Source organism: Terrapene carolina, unplaced genomic scaffold (genome assembly GCF_002925995.2).
Source record: "Terrapene carolina triunguis isolate 2854851 unplaced genomic scaffold, T_m_triunguis-2.0 Scaffold558, whole genome shotgun sequence".
NCBI lineage: Eukaryota > Metazoa > Chordata > Testudines > Emydidae > Terrapene > Terrapene triunguis.
Window position 1 is genome coordinate 9,283,150 of NW_020664909.1, and position 21,786 is coordinate 9,304,935.

Sequence of the window (21,786 nt, forward strand, 5' to 3'; positions counted from 1 at the left end):
TTACTGAGGGACTCGTGTGTGTGTGTGAGTGAGAGAGAGAGAGAGAGAGAGAGAGAGCTCACACACGTGTAGTTCTGTATATTGTGTGAATTTTCATTTAGTTCTGTACAAGGGGAGATGTTGAATAGTGTTTCCCAGCACTGAGGGAGTTTGCAGGAAATCTACATTATAATGCACTGTTTTCGGCTGTGAGGGATGCCACAGTAGAATGGAAGATAAACCCAGCCATTTTCACCGTTCTGTCAATATAGCGCATGACCTGCAGCAGGAATGCATAGCAGGATGACTAAGGCCAGGATCTGTACCTTCACTTTGAATTTCCTGCTCTTTGTTTGAGCCAGAGCCTTTGCATTGTTTTAATATTTTGCCTCTGTATTACCCAAGTGAATGTAATTGCGTGACATCAGCAGTGTGAAATGCACAGTGCTGAGATCATCTTCATTTATAGTTGATATCTGATTTAATCTCTTCTTTACCGAAAGACAGAAATAACAGAGAAGGGGGAGGAAATGCCTAACATAATTAAAATAAAATGTACGTGGGCATGTTATGAGATTAATCACATACTGGTGTGTTGTGCCATTCATTATCACATTCTGAGAACTGCGTTGCATCTCATTTTTTGTGTGATTTCCTTACCGATGGCAAACGTGGTGCCGCCGCCAGCATTTTGTCATCTATGGAGTGTGAGATTAATATACATATTGTACAAGAGAGCTGCACAGATGATTTTCGAAGGGTCAGAAGAACATTCCAAAGATTTAAGATTTACCACTGAGTTAAGGTGAAATGTTCTGCAGCATTCGCTCCACAGCAAGCTGCAGGTCTGGAGTAAGAACCTCCACTGCTGCTAGTTTTGGCACCTAGTTTCTGCATCTGAAAGCTGGAGTGGCTTGAAAGGCTTCTGTAACACAATCTGCTCTGGGGGTGGGGGTGCATTAGCATTCTCTTTGTAGAGGAAAGAGATTGAAATGTATTACAGGGCTACTGACACCTGTCTTGTTAAAGCATGTGGGGGGCAGGGGCGGGGAGCAGGTGGAGGGGAATGTTGTTAAGGTATCTATGAGCCGTACCAGTTTTTGATTGAATCCCCTTATTTTCTAAACATTGAGTTTTAATGCCACAGTGGCATTTTGCCCTCGGGCTTTTTTATTGAGCTGTAGAGGAACAAATAAAAGAAACACTTGATCACTTTATAAATGCTGCCCATTGCACATGGTGTTTAATGACTGTATATATCCACTTCCAGTGCATTGAAATGCTTCAGCCTTGCCTCAAAGCATTCTACCTCTATTCAGAGTGCAAAGAATGGAGTTCCTGTAGGATTGTGGAGTGCAGCTCATTTTGCGTATAAACAGTTGCTTTGACCTTGTACAGGCAAATGGGCCCTGTCAGGCCTGGAATAGCAGGGCCTGGAAATCATCTGTTTAGTCAGTGCTGGTTCAGGTCATTAGCTCGTGTTTACGGCTGGGAATTGGTGATATTGCTCTGTGTATAAGGGGCTGAAGGGCTGAATACTAAAAGGCCCTTATTTACCAACAGCTTTATTTTTTAATTTAAAATTAATTCAGATTGAAATGATCCATTTAACCCTTAATTAGGACCCTGTTTTCCTCTGAAAGTCAAATACAGTCAACACACTTTGCAGTTGAAGACTGCCTCATTTCTTTTAGCAGTAACTATCATGGATTGCTAAATACATCTGTTTTACTTTCACTAAGTTAACGTTCCCCATTCTCTGGAGACCCAACAATTATGGCTTAAGGAACTCAATTGCTATCTAGTAATATGACAGGACTTTAGTCCTGAAAATACTCTTGGTCAGATGGGAGTATATGAGGAATAGTCAGTGGTTTTACTCTGAGATAAAAGCGATCAGAGTCTCGTTTGAGGATTTTTTAAATATTGTTTTAGTGTATGGTCAAAGGGGCCTAAGGGAGTTAGATGCTCAGCTACCATTGTACTTCAGTGGGTGTTGGCCACCTAATTCTCTGGGTTCCTTCTGATAATCACAGCGTATAGTTACCACTTAATCATTTACAAAACTTCCTTTACTCGGTTGCAATGTGTTGAGACCTTTTGCTCCCTAACCCAATGCATTTACTTCCTTTTGCATTGGTTTCGCTTCAGAGCTTCCAAGTTGATACGGTATAGTTGTTATTACCTGTGAAGCCTGGGAAAAATTAATGTTACTGTGGAGGGATGGCACATTTCTTTCCTCACTGTTACAGTCTTGCAGTGGGGCTGAGGTGGGCTGCAGGTATAGTGTTTCCATATGCTTCAGAGGAGTCTTCCATTATGGGCTAATGGTGATGGAGTCCTTCTGGGATCCATACAAGGAAGACCTCATTCCTGCTGCTGCTGTACATTCTGCACCTCCTGCTGCCTTCCTTTGCAAGCAAGGAGTCAGGACCTGATGGGGAAAAAGAGGAGAGCCAGCTGAGAAAGTAGATGGAAGTGCATGTGTAATGCTGACAGACCCCGGTCGTCAGCGGGCAGGATTGAACCAGGGACATCTGGAGCTTAGTGCATGACCCTCTTCCGTAGGGGTGGCCAACCTGAGCCTCAGAAGGAGCCAGAATTTACCAATATATTTTGCCAAAGAGCCACAATAATATGTCAGCAGCCCCCCACCATCAGCTCCACCCCCCCACCCACTCCCAGCGCCTCCCGCCCACCAGCAGCCCCCCCAATCTGCGCCTCCCCCTCCCTCCTCACACCACCTGATCAGCTGTTTCGTGGCATGCAGGAGGCTCTGGGAAGGAGGGGGAGGAGCAAGGGCATGGCAGGCTCAGGGGAGGGAGCGAGAAGGGGTGTAGTGGGGGCAGGGCCTGTGGCAGAGCCAGGAGTTGAGCAGTGAGCATGCCCGGCACATTGGAAAGTTGGCGCCTGTAGCTCCATCCCCGGAGCCTATACAAGGAGCCTCATATTAACTTCTGAAGGCCGCATGTGGCTCCGGAGCCACAGGTTGGCCACCCAGCTCAACCGCATGAGCTTAAAGCCAGCTGGCTGTTAGCTAAGGCTGTAGAGTAGACTCATTTAACTCTCTCTCTAGGTGGTCTCGGTGCCACTAGAAGGGACAGAACACCACACCCAGAAGGTGTGTGGGTTACACATGGAACCAGAGACTGGCTACATCTATGCCCTAACCCAGCCCCTTTCCCCAATGGTTAGAAACACTGCATTTTCTCAGGCACAGCATCCATTTAACCCAGGACACTGGCCCAATCCTGAAAGATTAAAACCCCTCAGGGTTGGCCAATATCCTTTTTTTTTTTTTTTTTTTTTTCCCTTCAGTAAAGCTTTAGCTAACGATGGTTTAAGCAACCAAAGAGAAGGATAACGTACTTCTTACCTCTAATTTAAAGTGAATATGGAAGTGGAGAGAGAGAGGCAATGAGGAGCAAACATTAACTGTAGAAGGATATTTTAAATAAATGCAAATGCTGCTCACAGCTGGGTCCCTGTTGAAACTAAAAAATACTGTATTGTGAAGATGAATGTGCCAGTATGTTTGTCTACCTGCCCGAAACCATGCAGTGCTGTTCATCCCAAAGAGCCAAGCTCTGCTCTCTCAACCAAAGAAGTCCAATCCTACTCACATCAGAAAAGTAATCTCTCTTGAAATGACTGATTTCGCTTTCTATCTTGTATGTCAAAAATAACTGACAAAAAAAAAATACAAAAATGGTGTGATCCCCCTTAGTCCCACCCTCTTTCCAGGTTTTAATTTTTAGTATAATTGCATTTCTTCTCCTTCGGGTTGTAGAGCACTGAATTATCTGAAATTGGTCTGACAGACAAGGACAGAAAGTGCAAGACAGCCTAAGGGGAAGAAACAAATCGGAATCCTCCCACTAGGGCATTCAGGGACAGCAGGGTTCTAACCAGCTCATTTCCCTTCTGACTGCTGACTTCATAGTATGATAGCAGAGCACCACAGAAAGCATGAAGACAATGAAGTTCCTTTCCCTGGAGAAAAGAAAAAAGCCTAATCTAGGTTTATTAAGATGCTTCCTGCATTATCCTGCTTCTTTTTTTCTTTTCTTTTCTTTTCTTAAATGAGGTCTATGGGCCTTCCCCTGAGGGGTCAAAAGGGAGAAGCTTTGTGACAAAGCAGATCTACTCCTCATTCTCCTCCATCCCTCTCCATTCCAACTGAAAAAATATACTTATATCTCCCACGAGTTTATGTACCAATGACAAATGAGCAATGGTTTAGATATGACGTGGTCGGTGCTTTGGAAATGCCTGTAATAAAAATTCTTATATTGTAACTTCAACCCCCAGCAGTTACCTGTAATCACATTATTGATGATACCAGTGTTGTAAATAAAATAATTTTAAAAAGCAATTGTCGTTATGTCTTATGGAAGGGATGATATCATGATATGGACTTCTGTTTTAGGTTATTAACCCTTGTATCACTGCAAGGGAAGACCTTGCAGCATTATTTTAAGAGAATATATTATTTTATTTATATATGGTTCTCAAATCCAAGTAAATGATTTTATGTGAAACCATTTGAACTAGATAACTAGAATTACATTTGAAAAAAGAGTTTTTGGTGGACATGCACTGTACATACATCCATGACAAACGTAGTGTGAGTTCATCGTTTGAAGTAATTACCCTAACTAGCACTTCTAAAGTCTGCACTGATATCAGGTCTTCATTGACTTTGAATTTCTTCTTAGGGCTCAGCTGATGACTTTCTATGCCAAGAAATAGGATAATGTGGTGGCCTTCTGGTCACAGGAGTAATGTGGTGGCCTTCTGGTCACAGGAGTTAAAATACAGTGACTCACTGTGGCTCTGATATTTTTGTCCATTCAGCTTTATTGGGAGGGGACTGAGGTTTGACTCCTATTTACAAACAAAACAAAACCCCAAACCCCACATACCACCAAAATCTTAACCAGATGGTGGCACAAGAAGCCATGGCCCTAGGGAGAAAGCCATGTAAGTTTATGCAGATACAGTCATTGGTACTAGGCCATGTGAATTTTGCCTGCAAGGTCATTCTTGCCAGGTTTGTTTTCATTAACGGCCTGGTGGCTTCCACATCATAGATTAAACACGGGATCATTTCATAAGGCTAACAGAAAAAATCTTTCAAATCTGGGGTCTCTTTCTGGGACATATTAATGGCTAAGATACAGCAGCAGCACCCAGTCTGGCTTTATATGTAAGGTTTGTGGAGAGCTAAAGGGTGGCTGAGATGGGGGGGACTTCTTGTGGAATGTGTCATATTTCTCAAACTATGTTCAGTGCTGTCTGGTTCTTTTCTTATTAACATGCTTCAGTTATCTTGTTCAGGTCCTGAAGCTAACAAACAAGTTTGTCTGATCCAAAAACTGTCTTGACATTAAGCTACAGAAAGTAGCCACGGTGACCACTTTCTCACCTTCCCCTATTCCCTATACCTCCTCCCCCCCCCTCAAAAAACACAAATTGTTTGGCTTATTCTATCTTTTTCCAATGCATTTTCCTTGGTGTTCATTTTCTACATTTGGGCAGCATATGGGTTAGCCCGAAAGATCACATAGTGTTGTCCCCCATACACTGTACTGTCTTTATATGAAGATTGCCAGTTTAGCAGGATATTAGAGCTGATGAACTCATATTCAGGCTTCAGATAAGCATGTAAATCAGGGATGGATTTAGGGTCCCCTCTAGCCAACCTTCAGTGTGAGGGTGACTCCAGACTTGCCAATCATGCATGGTAGGGAGGCGGGCTTTAGAAGGAGGAAGCCCTGAGATGGGAACTGCTAGAGTGGGTCCAGAAGCAGCAGGAGGAATCCCCTCACCAGAGTTGACCCAGCTCTGCCTGATAGGGAGAGACTGACACGGCTACCTGGCCTTAAGGACTCCAGTAAAGCTGCTAGCCACGCATTCTGCTGCCACTGATACTTTTGTTGTTGTTGACCCCAGGATGAGCTTGTTCTCTGTTGACTTTGAACTTTTGCTTTTCCCCACCCATAATAAATTAAGCACGCCTGCAAGGGTGGGGCCCACTGCAACGATTAAGGGACTGGGACTTGAACTGGGCTGACCTCGTGGTGATAACTGGGCATGGCAAAGGGGCCCCAACCCAGCTATGGACGTACCCACAAGAGAGACTTTTACAGGGTGGGATGGTGTTCTGGCCCAGGAAAGAAGAAGTGTTCTCTTTGTGTCAAAAAGAATGCTTTTGAATATCTCTTTTTTGTCACATATGCCATTTTGAAGATACTGGGGAGTTTTCTGTAAAGTCTGTGCATTAGACAGTATTAATGCAGACCATTATAGGAAAAAATAAATGGCAAAGCTAACGTGTTCTAAGACATTAACTTTGCTATGTTATCTGTTAGTGCTGCTATTATTGCATACCACCGTTTAATCGATGTACGTCTGTGTAGAATGGCAGAGTTTCAGCAAGACAACAGTATTTGCTAAACCTCATTTGGAGACAGGTGCATTTCTTAGATAGAGAAGTCCATGTTTCTATCACAGATGAGCAGGAGAGTTTGGTGCTTATCTGTGTATTTTTATTCTGGGATAATAGCGAGGTCATCTTGACAGAGAGAAAGCAACAGCATTATTTTGCTGGTTGGGGATTTTGTAAAATGTTCTTGTTTACTTAATTCACATCTCTGTGTTTTTTTTTTTTTTTTTTAAAAGAGCCTTTTTCCTTCTGAGGCAAGTATGGCACTGGAATCAATCTCAAATGCAATAAGAGGGAAATTGGAGCGTGTGAATGTTAATGAAACAACACATAGAGTTTGTCAGATGCAGTACATACAGGCTCTGGCACCACTCCTAGAGGACTGTGTTTTAATGCAAAAGTCATCCTTGTAGTACACTTGGTGAGAGTTCCTGATCTTCACTCGATACCCGAGCCAATTCAGTGAGCCTGGCTTAGTCTTTCAGAAATGAAAAAGTTCTGTCACCATGCAGGTTATTTTCTGGTTTTGGCCTGCTTAGTCATGCTATTGGAACAAACATAGGTTACAGTTGTGTTGCTTCCATAAGCAAGCCTTGGCAAGAGAGTGACAGTTAGCCTCTTTGCATGACAGAGCCAGTTTTATAAATTAACCAGGATGGGGAGGCAGGAGAGGGGAGTAAAGCTTTGATAATGAAAAGTAGAAACTGCTTCCTCCTGTTGTGGAGTATAGTGTTATGTGAGACACACAAAATGAGAGATAAAGCTAAGTTTTATCATAAGCATAAAGAACTCCTATGTAGCAAGAGGGCTATTGCCATCAGCTCCGTCATTGTAAGAAAGTACATATTTTATAGATAATAAACACATACAAAAATGCGATGTATGTATGAACAGATGCCAAAATGATGATAAAGGCAGAATGTTACAGTGAGCCAGGCACCCATGAGATTTAAAATTATGTCATTGTTTTGCAGCATGCCGACCTGGGTTCTACAAGGCCTTTGCTGGTAATGTGAAGTGTGCCAAATGCCCACCTCACAGCTCTACCTACGAAGATGGTTCTGTGAACTGCAGGTGTGAGAAGAATTACTTTCGATCTGAGAGAGACCCTCCATCCATGGCTTGCACCAGTGAGTAGTATCATGATGGCTTGGGGCTGTGATTGTCTTTTGTCCTCTGCCCCATTTAAGTTCTTTAGCTGTGTACAAAGCTTTCTTCTCCAGATCTGTCTCAGCACCTTGTTTCTCAAATACAGAATAAATTCAATTTCCAAACAAAACCCCCTCATCTCTCTTGTTTCGGGTCCTGCTTTATATTAGGCAGGCTATCAGAGCTTATAGGAATGGATTTATATATCTCTTTTTACAATTCCTTTCTGCTGTTATCTGTCATATTTAATAGGAAAAAGGGACTGCGATGTTTAAAACTAATACCAGTGTTTTCAGAATAGTGTATCACATGTGTATTGTAGTTAGCAGTAAATTGTTTTCTATGTTTCTGCAAAAGCATCTTCCAAATTGAGTCATGTCTTGAAGATAGTTAGCAATCCTCAATTGTGTGTGTCTATAATCCAGTGCAGGGATCAGCAACCTTTGCCACACGGCCCGTCAGGGAAATCCGCTGGCAGGCTGGGATGGTTTGTTTACCTGCAGCATCCGCAGGTTTGGCCAATCGCAGCTCCCACTGTCCGCGGTTCGCCGTTCTAGGTCGATGGAGGCTGCGGGAAGCGGCGGCTAGCACATTCCTTGGCCCGCGCCGCTTCCCACAGCCCCCATTGGCCTGGAGTGGCAAATCGCAGACAGTGGGAGCTGCGATTGGCCGAACCTGCGGATGCTGCAGGTAAACAAACCATCCCGGCCCACCAGTGGATTTCCCCACATGACAAAGATTGCTGATCCCTGATCCAGTGGAACATCTCAGGAGGACCATGAGGTGAAGAATAAAGACAATATGGTTATTTACTGTGGTTGGTTCCATATTTGTGTGTCCTGTTGTTCTTGTGGAAAAGCACCAGATAAAATATCCCATTAATCTCCCTTTTGGTTTACCTTTGTAGGACCTCCATCTGTACCAAGAAACGTTATCTCTAATATCAACGAGACATCAGTTATCCTAGATTGGAGCTGGCCCCTTGACGCAGGAGGCCGGAAAGATGTCACCTTCAACATCATTTGCAAAAAATGTGGGGGAAACATCAAGTTGTGTGAACCGTGTAGCGCCAATGTGCGCTTCTTACCCCGTCAGATTGGACTCACCAACACCACGGTGACCGTAGTAGACCTCCTGGCACACACCAACTACACATTTGAGATTGATGCAGTCAATGGGGTGTCCGACTTGAGTACATTCTCAAGGCAATTTGCCGCCGTCAGCATCACAACTAATCAGGCTGGTGAGTGTGATTGTATTGGTCTCCCTCTCAAGTATTTAAAATATCAAGAACTGGGTAGTCCCATCACTCTTTCCTATTTCACATGTGCTATGAATGTTGACACACTGATGTAACGGTTGACTTCAGTGAAGTTGTTCCTGATTACACCAGTGAAAATAGAAGCTGTCAAAGGGTCTGGCAGGATTACTGTTATGATTAACTTCCAGCCTCTAGTCAGTAGTCTCTAATGACACCCTGGTAAGAGGCCATAGCTGGATTGTGTTTTATTAATAAAACCAGATTTTAATAAAATACTAATTTCAATAATCTCCAACATAAATTACTGTAGTAATCATAGTGATCAATTTTGATTAAATAGAGGTGAAAAATGCTTTGATATTAGGCACATAAAAAGCTAAGTTTTAAATTCTAGAGATTTAAAACACTGTACATTAGATTTTGTTTTCCTTAGCACATTTCATTTTTCTTCCAAGTCCAGATCAATGCCAGCATTACAGAGATGTGGATATAAATCCTTAATTAGGCCCTGATCCTGTATTTGCTAGTGCACAGATGGACTGCTGGGCTTCCTTGGAGCCCTATTACAATCACTGAGGTTCTGCATGAACACAGCAGTCTGCCTGCAGAGGTCACAATATAGGATCAAAGCTTCGCTCATTTCTACCATTTGCTTCTCATTTTTCAAAATTTCATTTGTGACAGATCTCAGGGAGCTAGTCTCTCCTCGGGCATGTGTAGCTTCCGTTAGTGGTGCCAAGCTTGGGGTAACATTTGCTGATGAAGGGGAGACTAGATTCCCCTTAGCTCTTTATAGTTCTATTATGGGCAATAAATCATCATCTGGCAGAAAGCACATATATTTGTGGAATGTCTGCTCCCTCCTCTTCCAATCTCCCATGTCGTCTTACAAAAATAGCCTTCATTTTTTCTATTTCTCACAAATGAAACCAAAATGCACATGAAGTTAAGGTGATCCTGGATATGTGGTTACAACATCTAAAACACTTTTTCAGAATGAAGGGTAGCTACCAACTTCTAGGAAACACAGTTGGATTTGGGTGGTGGACATAGCACCGTGGGAATTACCATACTGGATCAGAATGAGATCCTGTATCCTCTGTCTGACAGTGGCCGGTACCAAGTGTTTCAGAGGTAGATGTAAGAACCCTGCAATAGGCAAATATGGGGTATTCTGCCTCCCGCACCCATATTAGCTGGCTCATCCTGATCTTTAATGGTTACTGATTGGCTAAAGCTCTGAGACACAGGGTTTAATATCCCTTCCACAGAATGTTTATTATGACATCCCTGGATGTTATTGATATCTGTATGTATATATAAGATGTCCAATCATTTGGTGAGGTCTTCCATCCCCGTATTCAAGGAAAGCCCTTTTTCTTCTGTTTTGTTGTTGTTGTTGTGATTGGAGATTCTTCTCTTTCATCCTGTGCTCCATGGCACTAGTTAAAAATCAGCCGGAGGATGTTCTTGCTCACAGCTCCCAGGAATGACCTCTCCAGGACCAGTGAAAGGGCTTTCTCAGTAGAGGACTCCAGCGTTTGGAACTTTCTTCCTTTGGTAGTCCACCAAGGCCCAAAGTTGGCAGCCTTTATGGTATGATGCAAGATGGGTTTGGTTGCTTTTGCCTGTGTTTTGTCAGACGTGATTTCCAACATGTGGCAGCAGTGGTTTGTTGTGTGTAATGCAATATGTTGTGAAGTTTCTTAAGCAATTTGTTCATTTTGGGCAATAACCCAGAGTTTCTCTGACTGTACGTAAGTGCCATAAATTACCACTGTATTGATTCTACCATCCCCCATTCATACGGAGTGCCTTAATATACAAGAATTCACACTAAAATGAATGGGACTATGTGGGCCTTAAATAGATATCTAAATCATCTTGCTTCTAGCAGGAATTGCAGTTATGAGAGCAAGATTTCTCTAGCCTGCCCTTTCTGACCAAATACCAAAAATGACAATGAGTTAAAATACTTTGTGTAACTGCAGTTTCCTTTGGTTCAGAAACCAAAGTTGTTTTAGTTTAAGTAAAACATAAATGAGAGGAATAATCACATGTGAGCAGTCAGGTAAAAGCAAATCTGCAGGGGCCCAAGGACAACAAAATGAATGGCTTATCTAATAACTAAGTATTAATTTTTGGCTTTCCATGAGCAAGGGGCAGAACATTGTTCAGCTGCCCATGGAGCCAGACCAGAAGGCTGGTTGTGCCTCTGAGAGTCACAGTCTGCCTTCTGGCTTCTACCTTGCTGCAATGGGGAAAAACGCTGTGCTGTGTCTATGCCCAGCATAGCATACATACCTCCCGAGCACCAGCAGTTCTGCTAACCGGTGCCTTTGCTCCGCTCTTTCCCCACCCATTCGTAGCCACTGTGCAGGGAGAATTTAAGGGCACTTCGAAGGCTACATTTCTCCCTGTGCTTCTATTCACAGTATGTGTGGCCTGAACAGAGGCACATGGGGCTGCCTTAGACCCATTACTCCCCTGCATGGCCATGCAGTCTGTGCCAAAATATGGCCCTTAGTATAAAGGAGATAGATCTGACTTCAAGATCACTCCAAAATTTGGGTGTACCATATATTTTACCAGCTTCACAAATAGCTAGGCACTATCCCTAGAATATGGCTTTAAAAAGCACTAATGATTAAGTAACTACATTTTCATTTCATTTGTTTTTAGTCTCCTTACTTTACTTAGATTAATCGACAGCCCTGATTTTTATTGATCGTAGTTAACTCAAAAAATTAATCGCGGTTAAAAAAATAGTCGCAATTAATCACGGTTTTAATCACATTGTTAAACAATAGAATACCAGTTGAAATTTATTAACTATTTTTGGATGTTTTTCTACATTTTCAAATATACTGATTTCAATTACAACACAGAACACAAAGTACACTACTCACTTTATATTATTATTTTTACAATTACACATAATTGCTCTGTAAAAATGATAAAATAATAGTATTTTTCAGTTCATCTCAAACAAGTACTGTAGAGCAATCTCTTTATTATGAAAATGCAACTTACAAGTGTAGATTTTTTTTTTGTTACATAACTGCACTCAAAACCAAAACAGTACAAAACTTTAGATCCTACAAGTCCACTCAGTCCTACTTCTTGTTCAGCCAATCACTAAGACAAACAAGTTTGTTTACATTTACAGGAGATAACGCTGCCAGCTTCTTATTTACAATGTCACCTGAAAGTGAAAACAGGCATTTGCCTGGCACTTTTGTAGCTGGCATTTACGTGCCATTCCAGAGGACATGCTTCCATGCTGATGACGCTCGTTAAAAAATTAATGCATTAATTAAATTTGTGACTGAACTCCTTGGGGGAGAATTGTATGTCTCTGGCTCTGTTTTACCTGCATTCTGCCATATATTTCATGTTATAGTAGTCTTGGATGATGACTCAGCACATGTTCATTTTAAGAACACTTTTGACAAAATGCAAAGAAGGTACCAATGTGAGATTTCTAAAGATAGCTATAGCACTTGGTAAACTAAGGTTTAAGAATCTGACGTACCTTCAAAAATCTGAGAGGGATGAGGTGTGGAGCATACTTTCAGAAGTATTAAAAGAGCAACACTCTGATGCAGAAACTACACAACCTGAACCACCAAAATAGAAAATCAACCTTCTGCTGGTGGCATCTGACTCAGATGATGAAAATGAACATTTGTTGTTCTTCTCTGACCTCGATTGTTATTGAGCAGAACCTGTCATCCACATGGACGCCTGGCCTGTGGAATGGTGGATGAAGCATGAAGGGACATATGAATCTTTAGCACATCTGGCATGTAAATATCTTGCGACGCTGGCTGCAATAGTGCCATGCGAACACCTGTTCTCACTTTCAGGTGACATTGTAAACAAGAAGCGGGCAGCATTATCTCCTGCAAATGTAAACAAACTTGTTTGTCTGGGCGACTGGGTGAACAAGAAATAGGACTGAGTAGACTTGTAGGCACTAAAGTTTTACATTGTTTTATTTTTGAATGCAGGTTTGTTTGTTTTTTGGTACATAATTCTACATTTGTAAGTTCAACTTTCATGATAAAGAGATTGCACTACAGTACTTGTATGAGGTGAATTGAAAAATACTATTTCTTTTTTTTTTACAAATATTTGTAATCAAAAATAAATAAAAAGTGAGCACTGTATACTGTCTTCTGTGTTGTAATAGAAATCAATATATTTGAAAATGTAGAAAACATCCAAAAATATTTAAATAAACGGTATTCTGTTATTGTTTAACAGTGCAATTAATTGTGTGATAAATTTTTTTAATCTCTTGACAGCCTTAATAAAAACGTGTCTACCCGATAGCCCATAGGAACAAATGAATCGTATTTTTCCAGATTTATTTGATGTCAGTTATTTTGTGGTAGTGCCAAGAGGGCTTGCTCTGGCTCAGGAACCTACTATTGCAAACACTCTCTGAGTGCAGGTAAACATGGTCCCTGCCTGAACAGCTTACAAGTATCCAGTTTGTGGTGGCCAGTTCTAGAAGCATGAGAGAAGGGACTAAATCTTCCATATTAGATAATTCCCAATAACATGCAGGTGAGAGAAGTTTCTTCCTAACTTCAGGCCTTATAACTTGAAGCATGAGAGTTAATCTCTTATAGTTTTATCCTGCTACTACAATATACATATTAAATAATAATCACAATAGCTGATGTAACTGTTGTATTCCTATTATTCATGTCTAACTCTTCTATTAATCCTACTATATTTTATAGCACATAAGAGCAGCCATCCCGAGTCAGCCATCTAGCTCAGTATCGTGTCTTCTGACGGGCCAGTGCCAGATGCTTCCCCAGCCAGAATAAAGCCAGTGTAGGCCTCTTCACCAGTTCCTCACACAACTCCTGTAATAGAAGTGTGGCCAGAGTTCTCTGTGTTCTGGCTATTTTGGGCTAATTGAATGTCACTCAAAGCTAGTATAAATCACAGCAGTCCTTGGGGCTTCACTAACTTTAATCATGAGCCAGTTTGGCCGCCAGCTATGCTGAGAATTCAGAAGTGCCTTCCTCTCCACAGGTTGAGCTTCCTGAGAGTCTCAGCTAAGAATCTGGCCCATGATTTTCAAGTTACACAGGACCCAAACCATAAGCGGCTTTACAGGCTTTACAGTGTTTTCACTGTCGAAGCTTGTGTTAAGATTTCTGCTTGGTTTTTATACTCAAAGATTTCAGAAAAGAGCTGAGCAAAACCATCCAGTTTTGCTTCATCAGACAGTCACATGAGATTTTTCCCCCATTGTTTTTCATGTGAATTCACAAATACGGTCAGTCATGAAATTTTGTTCTTTCGCACTGATGGGCAGTTTTTTTCTATATTGAAAAATGTAGAAATTCTAGTCTAGTAAAAAGTGATTACTTTTTACATCTTTGTTCCAAGTGAGGATTGAGGATTTTCACCTATACAAAACTGTCTTTTGTTGCTCCTAGGGGGAAATTTATGAAGGCATTGAGGCAAAATGTTTTACTTCCCTCACTGGTGAAAATGTGATTTTTATGGCAGTTCAGCCAGTTGGAAATTTTCAAGAGAAGCATCAGTTTGCATTATAATTGCTGTATCTCTGAGGTCCAAAAGCCCCCTAAAAAGTGAGCAAATATTTCTCTCCACATTTGTCACCGTTCATACGGACATTTCTGCTTATGGATCCATCAGCAACCTAATACTGTAGTTCAGAACAAAGTGTTGATTTTTGGTAATGTGGCATCTGAGAGCTCTGCTAAGCTGTTTTAAAATAAATGGAGGTGATGCTTTGGCAAGTCAGTCAGCTATAAAGAACAACGCATCTTTTTCATACATATATATAAATAAACCACAGAGAACCATCGTAAGTGCTGCTGAGAAATCAGCTGATGTTTGTAAAATGACTACAAAGTTCTAGGTCTTAGCACTTGTGAGATGTACAGTACCATATAAATATAAAGCACAACAAAACTTCAATAGATCTTTTTCATTCTTGATGGGGGAGATGGGGATTGCCTTATGGTCTAACTTCAGGTTTGAAACACCCAAGGCCAGATTCTGATCTCACTCTGGTGTAAATCCAGGAGTAACTTCAGGGAAATCAGTGGAGTTACGATGGTGTGAGACCAGGATCCAGCCCTTTAGCCTCCTGACATATCAGCTTTTAACCCCCAGCAAGGGGTGACTCAGCCTGTAGTCCTTCCAAGACAGATTAACTGAGTACCATGGCATGAATTGTGTATGGGTCTTTCAAATGTAGTCTTTTTAAAACATCCCCGCTAGCAGTTATGCTGCCAGCTGATAGCCAACCCAGATGGGGCTGCACTTCACTAGGGATTCATGCAGTTTGTAAAGTCCTTTAAGTGGGGAAAAAATTGTGATGAAAGGTGCTTTATGCATGTAAGAGATCTGGGTCTGATTCTCCTCTCTCGCTGGTGTAAATCAGGACTAACACTGCTGAGCTTAGTGGAATGCCCCTGGTGAAAACTCCAGGGGAACGGCAAATCAGGCCCATTAATTTAGTGTCTGTTTTGGGAGTTGAGCGACTGCTTTTTCCTTTAATTCCCCTGTGTGAAAAGAAAGACTGGGGACAATGCCATTCCTGGTGGGAGTTTGCTTTGCTGGGTTTTGTTTTTTGTTTTCCTTCTATTCCAGTGAAGTTGATGAACTGACAGCCTTGAAAAATGAGCCCTCGGGCAAGATGTGGCTCTTACTGATATGACACTGCAATATTTCTAATTCCTCTAAGCCTTTCTATCTTTGACATGGAAATAATAGAGGAAAGACACGGATTTCCATTTTAATCTACTTTATAAGGCTAAATTTGTTGCTTTTCCTCTTAATTGCATTGTAGTGTACCTCAAGATGCCCACATGATGTGGCACCCTCTGAATTATGCTTCATGATATTGTAAATTGGAGCAGTACACCTCTGCCTATCACACATGCTTAAGGGAAGAACTCTTCCTCCGGTCTCACATCAATATGTTTTCACACAGATGTTATCTCCTAATAACACCAATCAACCATGCTTAGGAAGGGTCACTGACTGCTACAGGAGATTATATGGAAGTCAGAATCCCTGGAGGTGAGGTGTTAATTATGAATGTCATGCAGAGATACTGACAGCTGTGCCACACTGACTGGTCTGTGTGCAGAATTCTCAGGTCTTTTTGGCCCATATGCAGATTTACTTGCTTTGTAGGTTTCCTGGTTGTAGTTTGGTCTTTTGTGTGGTTTTTTGTTGTTTGTTTGTTTGTTTTGTATTTTTTTTAAGCTCCCTAGATTATACTTATTTGGCTGCTTCCCACAGGCACTTGCCACTTTTTGAGCGGTCACTTCAGCATCCTAAATGAAGATAAGATGCTATCCCATTCAGGATTATTCTCAAGTCGAAGGGTTTTGGCACTTGTTGCCACACACAGAGCTCTTATTGAAGTCAACAGGAGTTGTACATTGTGGAATCCACTCCTGAGAGAGGAACTGGGGACAACACAGCAGCTCTAGTGGATTTGTTTAGTGCTCCAGCATTGGGGGTCAATGCTTGCTTACTCTGAATGCTTTCATTAGTTAAAGCAATGGTTCTCAACCTTTCCAGACTACTGTACCCCTTTCAGGAGTCTGATTTGTGTTGCATACCCCAAGTTTCACCTCACTTAAAAACTACTTGCTTACAAAATCAGACCTAAAAATACAAAAGTGTCACATCACACTAGTGAGAAATGGCTTACTTTCTCAGTTTGTCTGTATGAAACTTTAGTTGTACTGTCTTCGCTAGTGCTTTTTATGTATTTTGTAGTAAAACTAAGCAAATATCTAGATGAGTTGATGTACCCCCTGGAAGACCTCTGTGTGCCCCCCGATGTTACATGTAGTTGAGAACCACTGGGTTAAAGGTTTTATAAATTGGGCAGAGCATACCAGCAATTCCTGTGATTTTGGGGCTAGTTATTCATACTTGGTTTGGGCAGGTTCTTCTCACAACCTCTAGGTACACTACCTGCAGGTCAGATGACTCAAATGTTCTATCCAGGGTACACATCCTTGCGCCCTAGTTATAATCACAGTTTGGCACTTGCAAACCTCTCCACTATCAGGGCTGTCCTAATCTAGTGACCAAAGATTTGTTAGAAAATGTAGCTTTTTCTTCAGTCCCAAGTGACAGTTGTGCATGAATAGCTTCTGATAAGCTCACCTCTCCCTTCCCTTCTCCCTCCCTCAAAAACCCAAAAGCAAAGAAAACAGCAATGCCTCTCCTTTAGCCTCCAGGCTCAAAAGGCAAAAGATTGGTTTTCATACCACTCAGGTTTTGCTTTCTTTCAGACTGATTCAGGAGTTCAGAGGGAGCAGGGACAGGGAGACTTCAATCCATATCTGACTTGAAGGTTAAAGTTTGAAAGATGCAAATTGAACAGGTGGTTCGTCTGAAAATTAACTCTAAGAATGGTATTGTGGAATTTAGTTGTGTGCTTATTTATCTTTTCTTGATGGCATTTGTGTCAAATATGCTCATTTTACCAGTCAAAAGATGATTTTCTATCTGGCATCACTGAAAGCTCATACTAAGATCTAAAAATTAATCCATGGTCTTTCTGCTCTTTATACCCAGTAATGAAGATTCTTCAGTAAGAACTGAGCTGACAGCTTTGCTGATGGTGCATGGGACAGAATATCCTGTTTTCTGTAAAATTACTGTCTCCATAGTACAAACACTAGGAAAACCTGATTGCACCTAGGTGTTGAGCAAAAAGTTATGTTACCCTGTAATTGCTTTTATTAATATAACTACACTTTAAATAGAAATGTGCAGAATATTTGTGCTTGCAATTTTGGAGAAGACGCAAAGAACCTTGACCAATCTGAATGACCACTGCAGTGATGAAGGAGAATCCTCAGTAGTTGCTTAACTTTAAATGTTCACTTATTTTGTTTTGCATTTGTTAGTTTTAGCAAACATAAATATTTGCAAACTAGATGCCAGTAGCATGCCTTAATTCCAAGTGCTGATGGTGTTTATCATGTAAAACAAAACAAATAATGAAAATCTCCTTAATTTATTTCAACTTAGAGTCCTTAAGTGGGCAATAACACAGCATGGCAAAACAGAGACCTAGTTGGCGGAGGTCATAATACAGGACTTGGACTCCAGTTTAGCAAAGAAATTAAACGCATGCTTAAATTCATCCCTATTCAGCAAATTCAATGGAATTCAAGCATGTGCCTGAAGTTAAGCATGTACTTAAAGTGCTTTGCTGAACAGGGAGGGATGGACTGCTGATCTGAGACCTTAGACATGTATTTGCCCCATTGTATTGTTCACTTTCAATTTGTTTGGAAATGCAGGCAGATTGCAGTTTCTCTGGGAACAAATATTACAAGCATGGCAGTGACAGACCACAGTGCAGTTTATACACTCCAATAGTTTTTAACACATCAGTGATACCATTCAGCCTTCAGGAAGCTCTCTGCTCTGGATTGATATAGAATATCCAGAAGCTGAATAATAAACTGCACAAAAGAGATGCCACCCATTGTCTGTTCAGTTACATTTTTTGGCCTCATGATGAAGCTGAAAGTCTCTGGGTATAATCCTCACAATCCAAAGTGTGTCTGTGGTGAGCTTCCAGATTGGATTTCTGTCACACTGTTTTCACTCTTGATCTTCATTATGCCTATGGCTGACTGTATAGGAGAAAAGCAGCAGTTGGGAGGGTGTGAGGAAGAGGGAATCCTTTGGATATTCTTTCCTAGTCCTCTCTCAGCCCACAGTTACAACTGTTGTGGGGCTTCAACACTGAGAAACAGCCGACTGTAGCTTGAGGGAGTCATCCCCAACTGCACACATCCAAGAAAGATTAGCCCCATGAATAACCTCCATTGTGAATTTAATCTGACGTTAAACCCCCACAACTCCTGCGTTTGGGAACTCTTATTCCAGTTTAAGAGTGACTTTACTTGGGATAGCTTAAATTGATTGGGAACAGGTTTAAACTAAAAGTGTCCACATGGAGGTTTGCACCAAATGTAACTTAATCAGTTTAAAAAACAATTTAAATTTAAACCAGTACTGTTTTCCTGTGTAGACAGTTAACTTATGTTTGAAGTGCTCTTGGGGCTTCTTAGCTGTAAGGACCTATGTACGCTCTCGGGAAGCAGTTTGTGAAGAACAATTTTGCCTTGTCAAGAGAAGTGGATGCAATGAACCAATCAATCTTTAATTTCTATTGGTCATACCATAAATGGCTCTGTGTAGCCACTTCAGGCACCAAATGCAGCTGTTTGTACTTGAACACAAATTGGAGCAGGGAATGGGCTTAACTGGGAGCACCGCCAGAGCTCATGGATATGGCCAATCAAAACCCTTCACAAGGTTGGAGACAGCAGTGAGCTAAGTCCACTACCTCATCCCGTAACCTGCAATGACAGCAGCAGCCTGGTTCTCTGCTAGCTCCTTAGTATTAGGCTGACGAATTATTCCATCTTCGAGTTTCACACCTTCCACATGCATTTTCCTGAGCACTTATACTGTTTGCTGCTTCCCCCGTCTGGGCAACATGAATCAGTGAGTCCAAAGTACTGGTAGTATAATTATCAGCTACCAAACTCCACAGCAAGGACCACATTGTTCCAAGTTAACTTTAAACGGAGCAAATAAACATGAAAGCAGTTGCCTAAAGGGCAGGCTTCCTGTATCTTTACTGTATTGTGGTTTAGCAACCAAATAGCTGTTTTCTTCATCATAAAAATAACATTATCAAGGTTTTAATCGTGTGTGTGCGCGCGCGCGCGCACATGCTTGGTTGTTAGGGGGAGGTCCTGTCAATCAGATTGATGCTTGATGAGCAGAGATCTCATTCACCAGGGACTCTTCACTGCAAGCTAGTGAACAAAAAAGACTGGGTAGAAATTTTACTCATGAATCGGTACTGCTTTGGGTGGGGGAGGGGAGGGTTGTGCCAGCACTTGCAAGTTACTCTAGGGCTGACCCTTTGGTTCCTTACTTCATCAAAGGGATATTTCAGCTTAGGTTACTTATATAATTTCAACACATAGTTTGAATATTTACCTGTCTGGTCAATGAAGGTTTAGGAAACCTGAGATGATGATGTTTGAGTAGTGCATCAGGGAATGGGGACAGCAGATCAGGTCAGCCACCTGCAATAAACCAATGTCAGTATCGAGTGCATCTCTGGAAGATTGGCTAGTGTATTGTGCTTATATGTGTCCAGGGTGTCCCCAGAAGCAGGAAGAGTCACAGGGGATATGTGATTTGAACCTCACCATTTGAAGATGTGAGGGTCTGTACACACACACACACACACTCACTCTGTTGCACATACAGAGACGCAATAGAGTTGGGAGTCTTCAGCACTCCCTAGTTTAGAAATGGAGCAGCAGAGAGGCCTGTCCAAGGTAACTGCCAGGGTTGGGAAACAAACCCCAGGAGGTAACCGTTGTACAAACACAAAGATACTTTATTCCCCCCTCATCCATGGAGAAAACCATGGCAGAGATTAATAACAAAGCCCTGCCTTGGACCCAATAGGACATGAGAGCACCTGTCTCTTCCTTTGTCACTCCTCTCTCATCCCTCAGGTGTCATCATTCTTCTGTCATGGAACCTTCCTTCATTTGCTCTCCCTCAGCCCAGACAACACAGCACTCCCTCGGCATGCCCTTGGACCTGGCGAGTGTGCTGCTCCTTCAGCAGAGTCTTCATCTTGGTGCTCCCTTGGCAACCCCTTGAGCCTGGCTGGTGCAGCACTTCCTCAGCATCCCCTTTGGTGCCACCTTGGGCCTGGCAGGCCTGGCACTCCCTCAGCTGGCATGGTATTCCTTGGGTGCTCCCTTCAGTGCCCGCTGGCACTGGGCTTCCTTGGCCCCTTTGGTATCAGCTTCGGTGCAGTGCTCCTTCAGCATCCCCTTCAGCCTGGCTAGTGCACTGCTCCCTTGACATCCCCTTCAGCGGCCCATTCAGCCCAACCCTCCCTCAGCATCCCCTTTGGCCCAGCGCTCCCTTGGTGTCCCCTTTGGCACAGCACTAGCTTGGTATCGCCTCAGCACGGCACTCCCTCTGTGTCCCCTTTGGCACAGCATGGCACTCCATTGGTGTCCTGTTCATTGTGTCTGGTGCAGCACTTCCGAGGAGTCCACTTTGTTCCAGCTCTCGCGTGGCACTCCCTTGACTGGTGTAATATTCCTTCAGCATCCCTGTTCCTTTTTGTGTAGACGCCAGGCCATCTCTTGAATGAACGTACACCGCTTCCTCTCCCTCCTGGGGCTTTGCTGCCCTGTCGTGCCTGATGGTTCTGGATTATTGCTCAGCAGCAGCTAGGTATGTTGCATCATCTCATGTGATGAGGTATGTCAGAGTGAGCTGCTGACATCACAGAATTGTTGTGTCACGCACCTACAATGCACTGTGATAGGGATTTAAGGCTACAGTTTTCTCCAGTCTTTCCAAGCAGGCTTGTCTGTTTCCCATGTCACTTCACAGATTACTGATTTCAGAACAGGAATCAGGAGAAGCAGAATTGGTATAGCGATTAGAACAGGAGCCTGGGAGTCTGACTGTCTGTGGCTTTGGGTGGGTCACTTCTCTTTGTTTCTTGATTTTTTTTTTCCCATCTGCAAAATTGGGCTAGTGATACTGACCGCTTGGAGCTCTCGTGGTGGCACATGGTGCTGGAACACATCAGAATGTTAGTAGCTGGCACTGCTCTAATAGCTCCATGAAACATGTCCTCAAGCCCCTGCATGTTATGAGAGCCTTTTGGTAACCACATCTCCATTCCAAACCCCAGATTTCAAGTCTTTGCAATTTTCTGCAGACAGAAAGTTCCAGCCACTTGTGGTTAATAAATATTCCGTCACAGTTCCTGCAAGGGTCGGGGCGTCCATGCTGGAGTCCAGCTCTGGGAATTGCATTCCACACCCTCTGCATTCTTTGCTGG

The 21,786-nt window shown here is 42.4% G+C and overlaps 1 protein-coding gene across 2 annotated transcripts in view; it reads left to right on the plus strand.

Moving 5' to 3' along the window:
* EPHA3 (EPH receptor A3) overlaps window positions 1–21,786 on the plus strand; it is a 318,240-nt gene that overhangs the window by 209,082 nt on the left and 87,372 nt on the right. For both annotated transcript variants that reach the window (XM_024208613.2, XM_024208614.2), the window contains exons 4-5: window positions 7,402–7,557; window positions 8,484–8,819. In XM_024208613.2, the coding sequence (XP_024064381.2) occupies window positions 7,402–7,557; window positions 8,484–8,819 (492 nt within the window). The remainder of the gene's footprint in view (window positions 1–7,401; window positions 7,558–8,483; window positions 8,820–21,786) is intronic.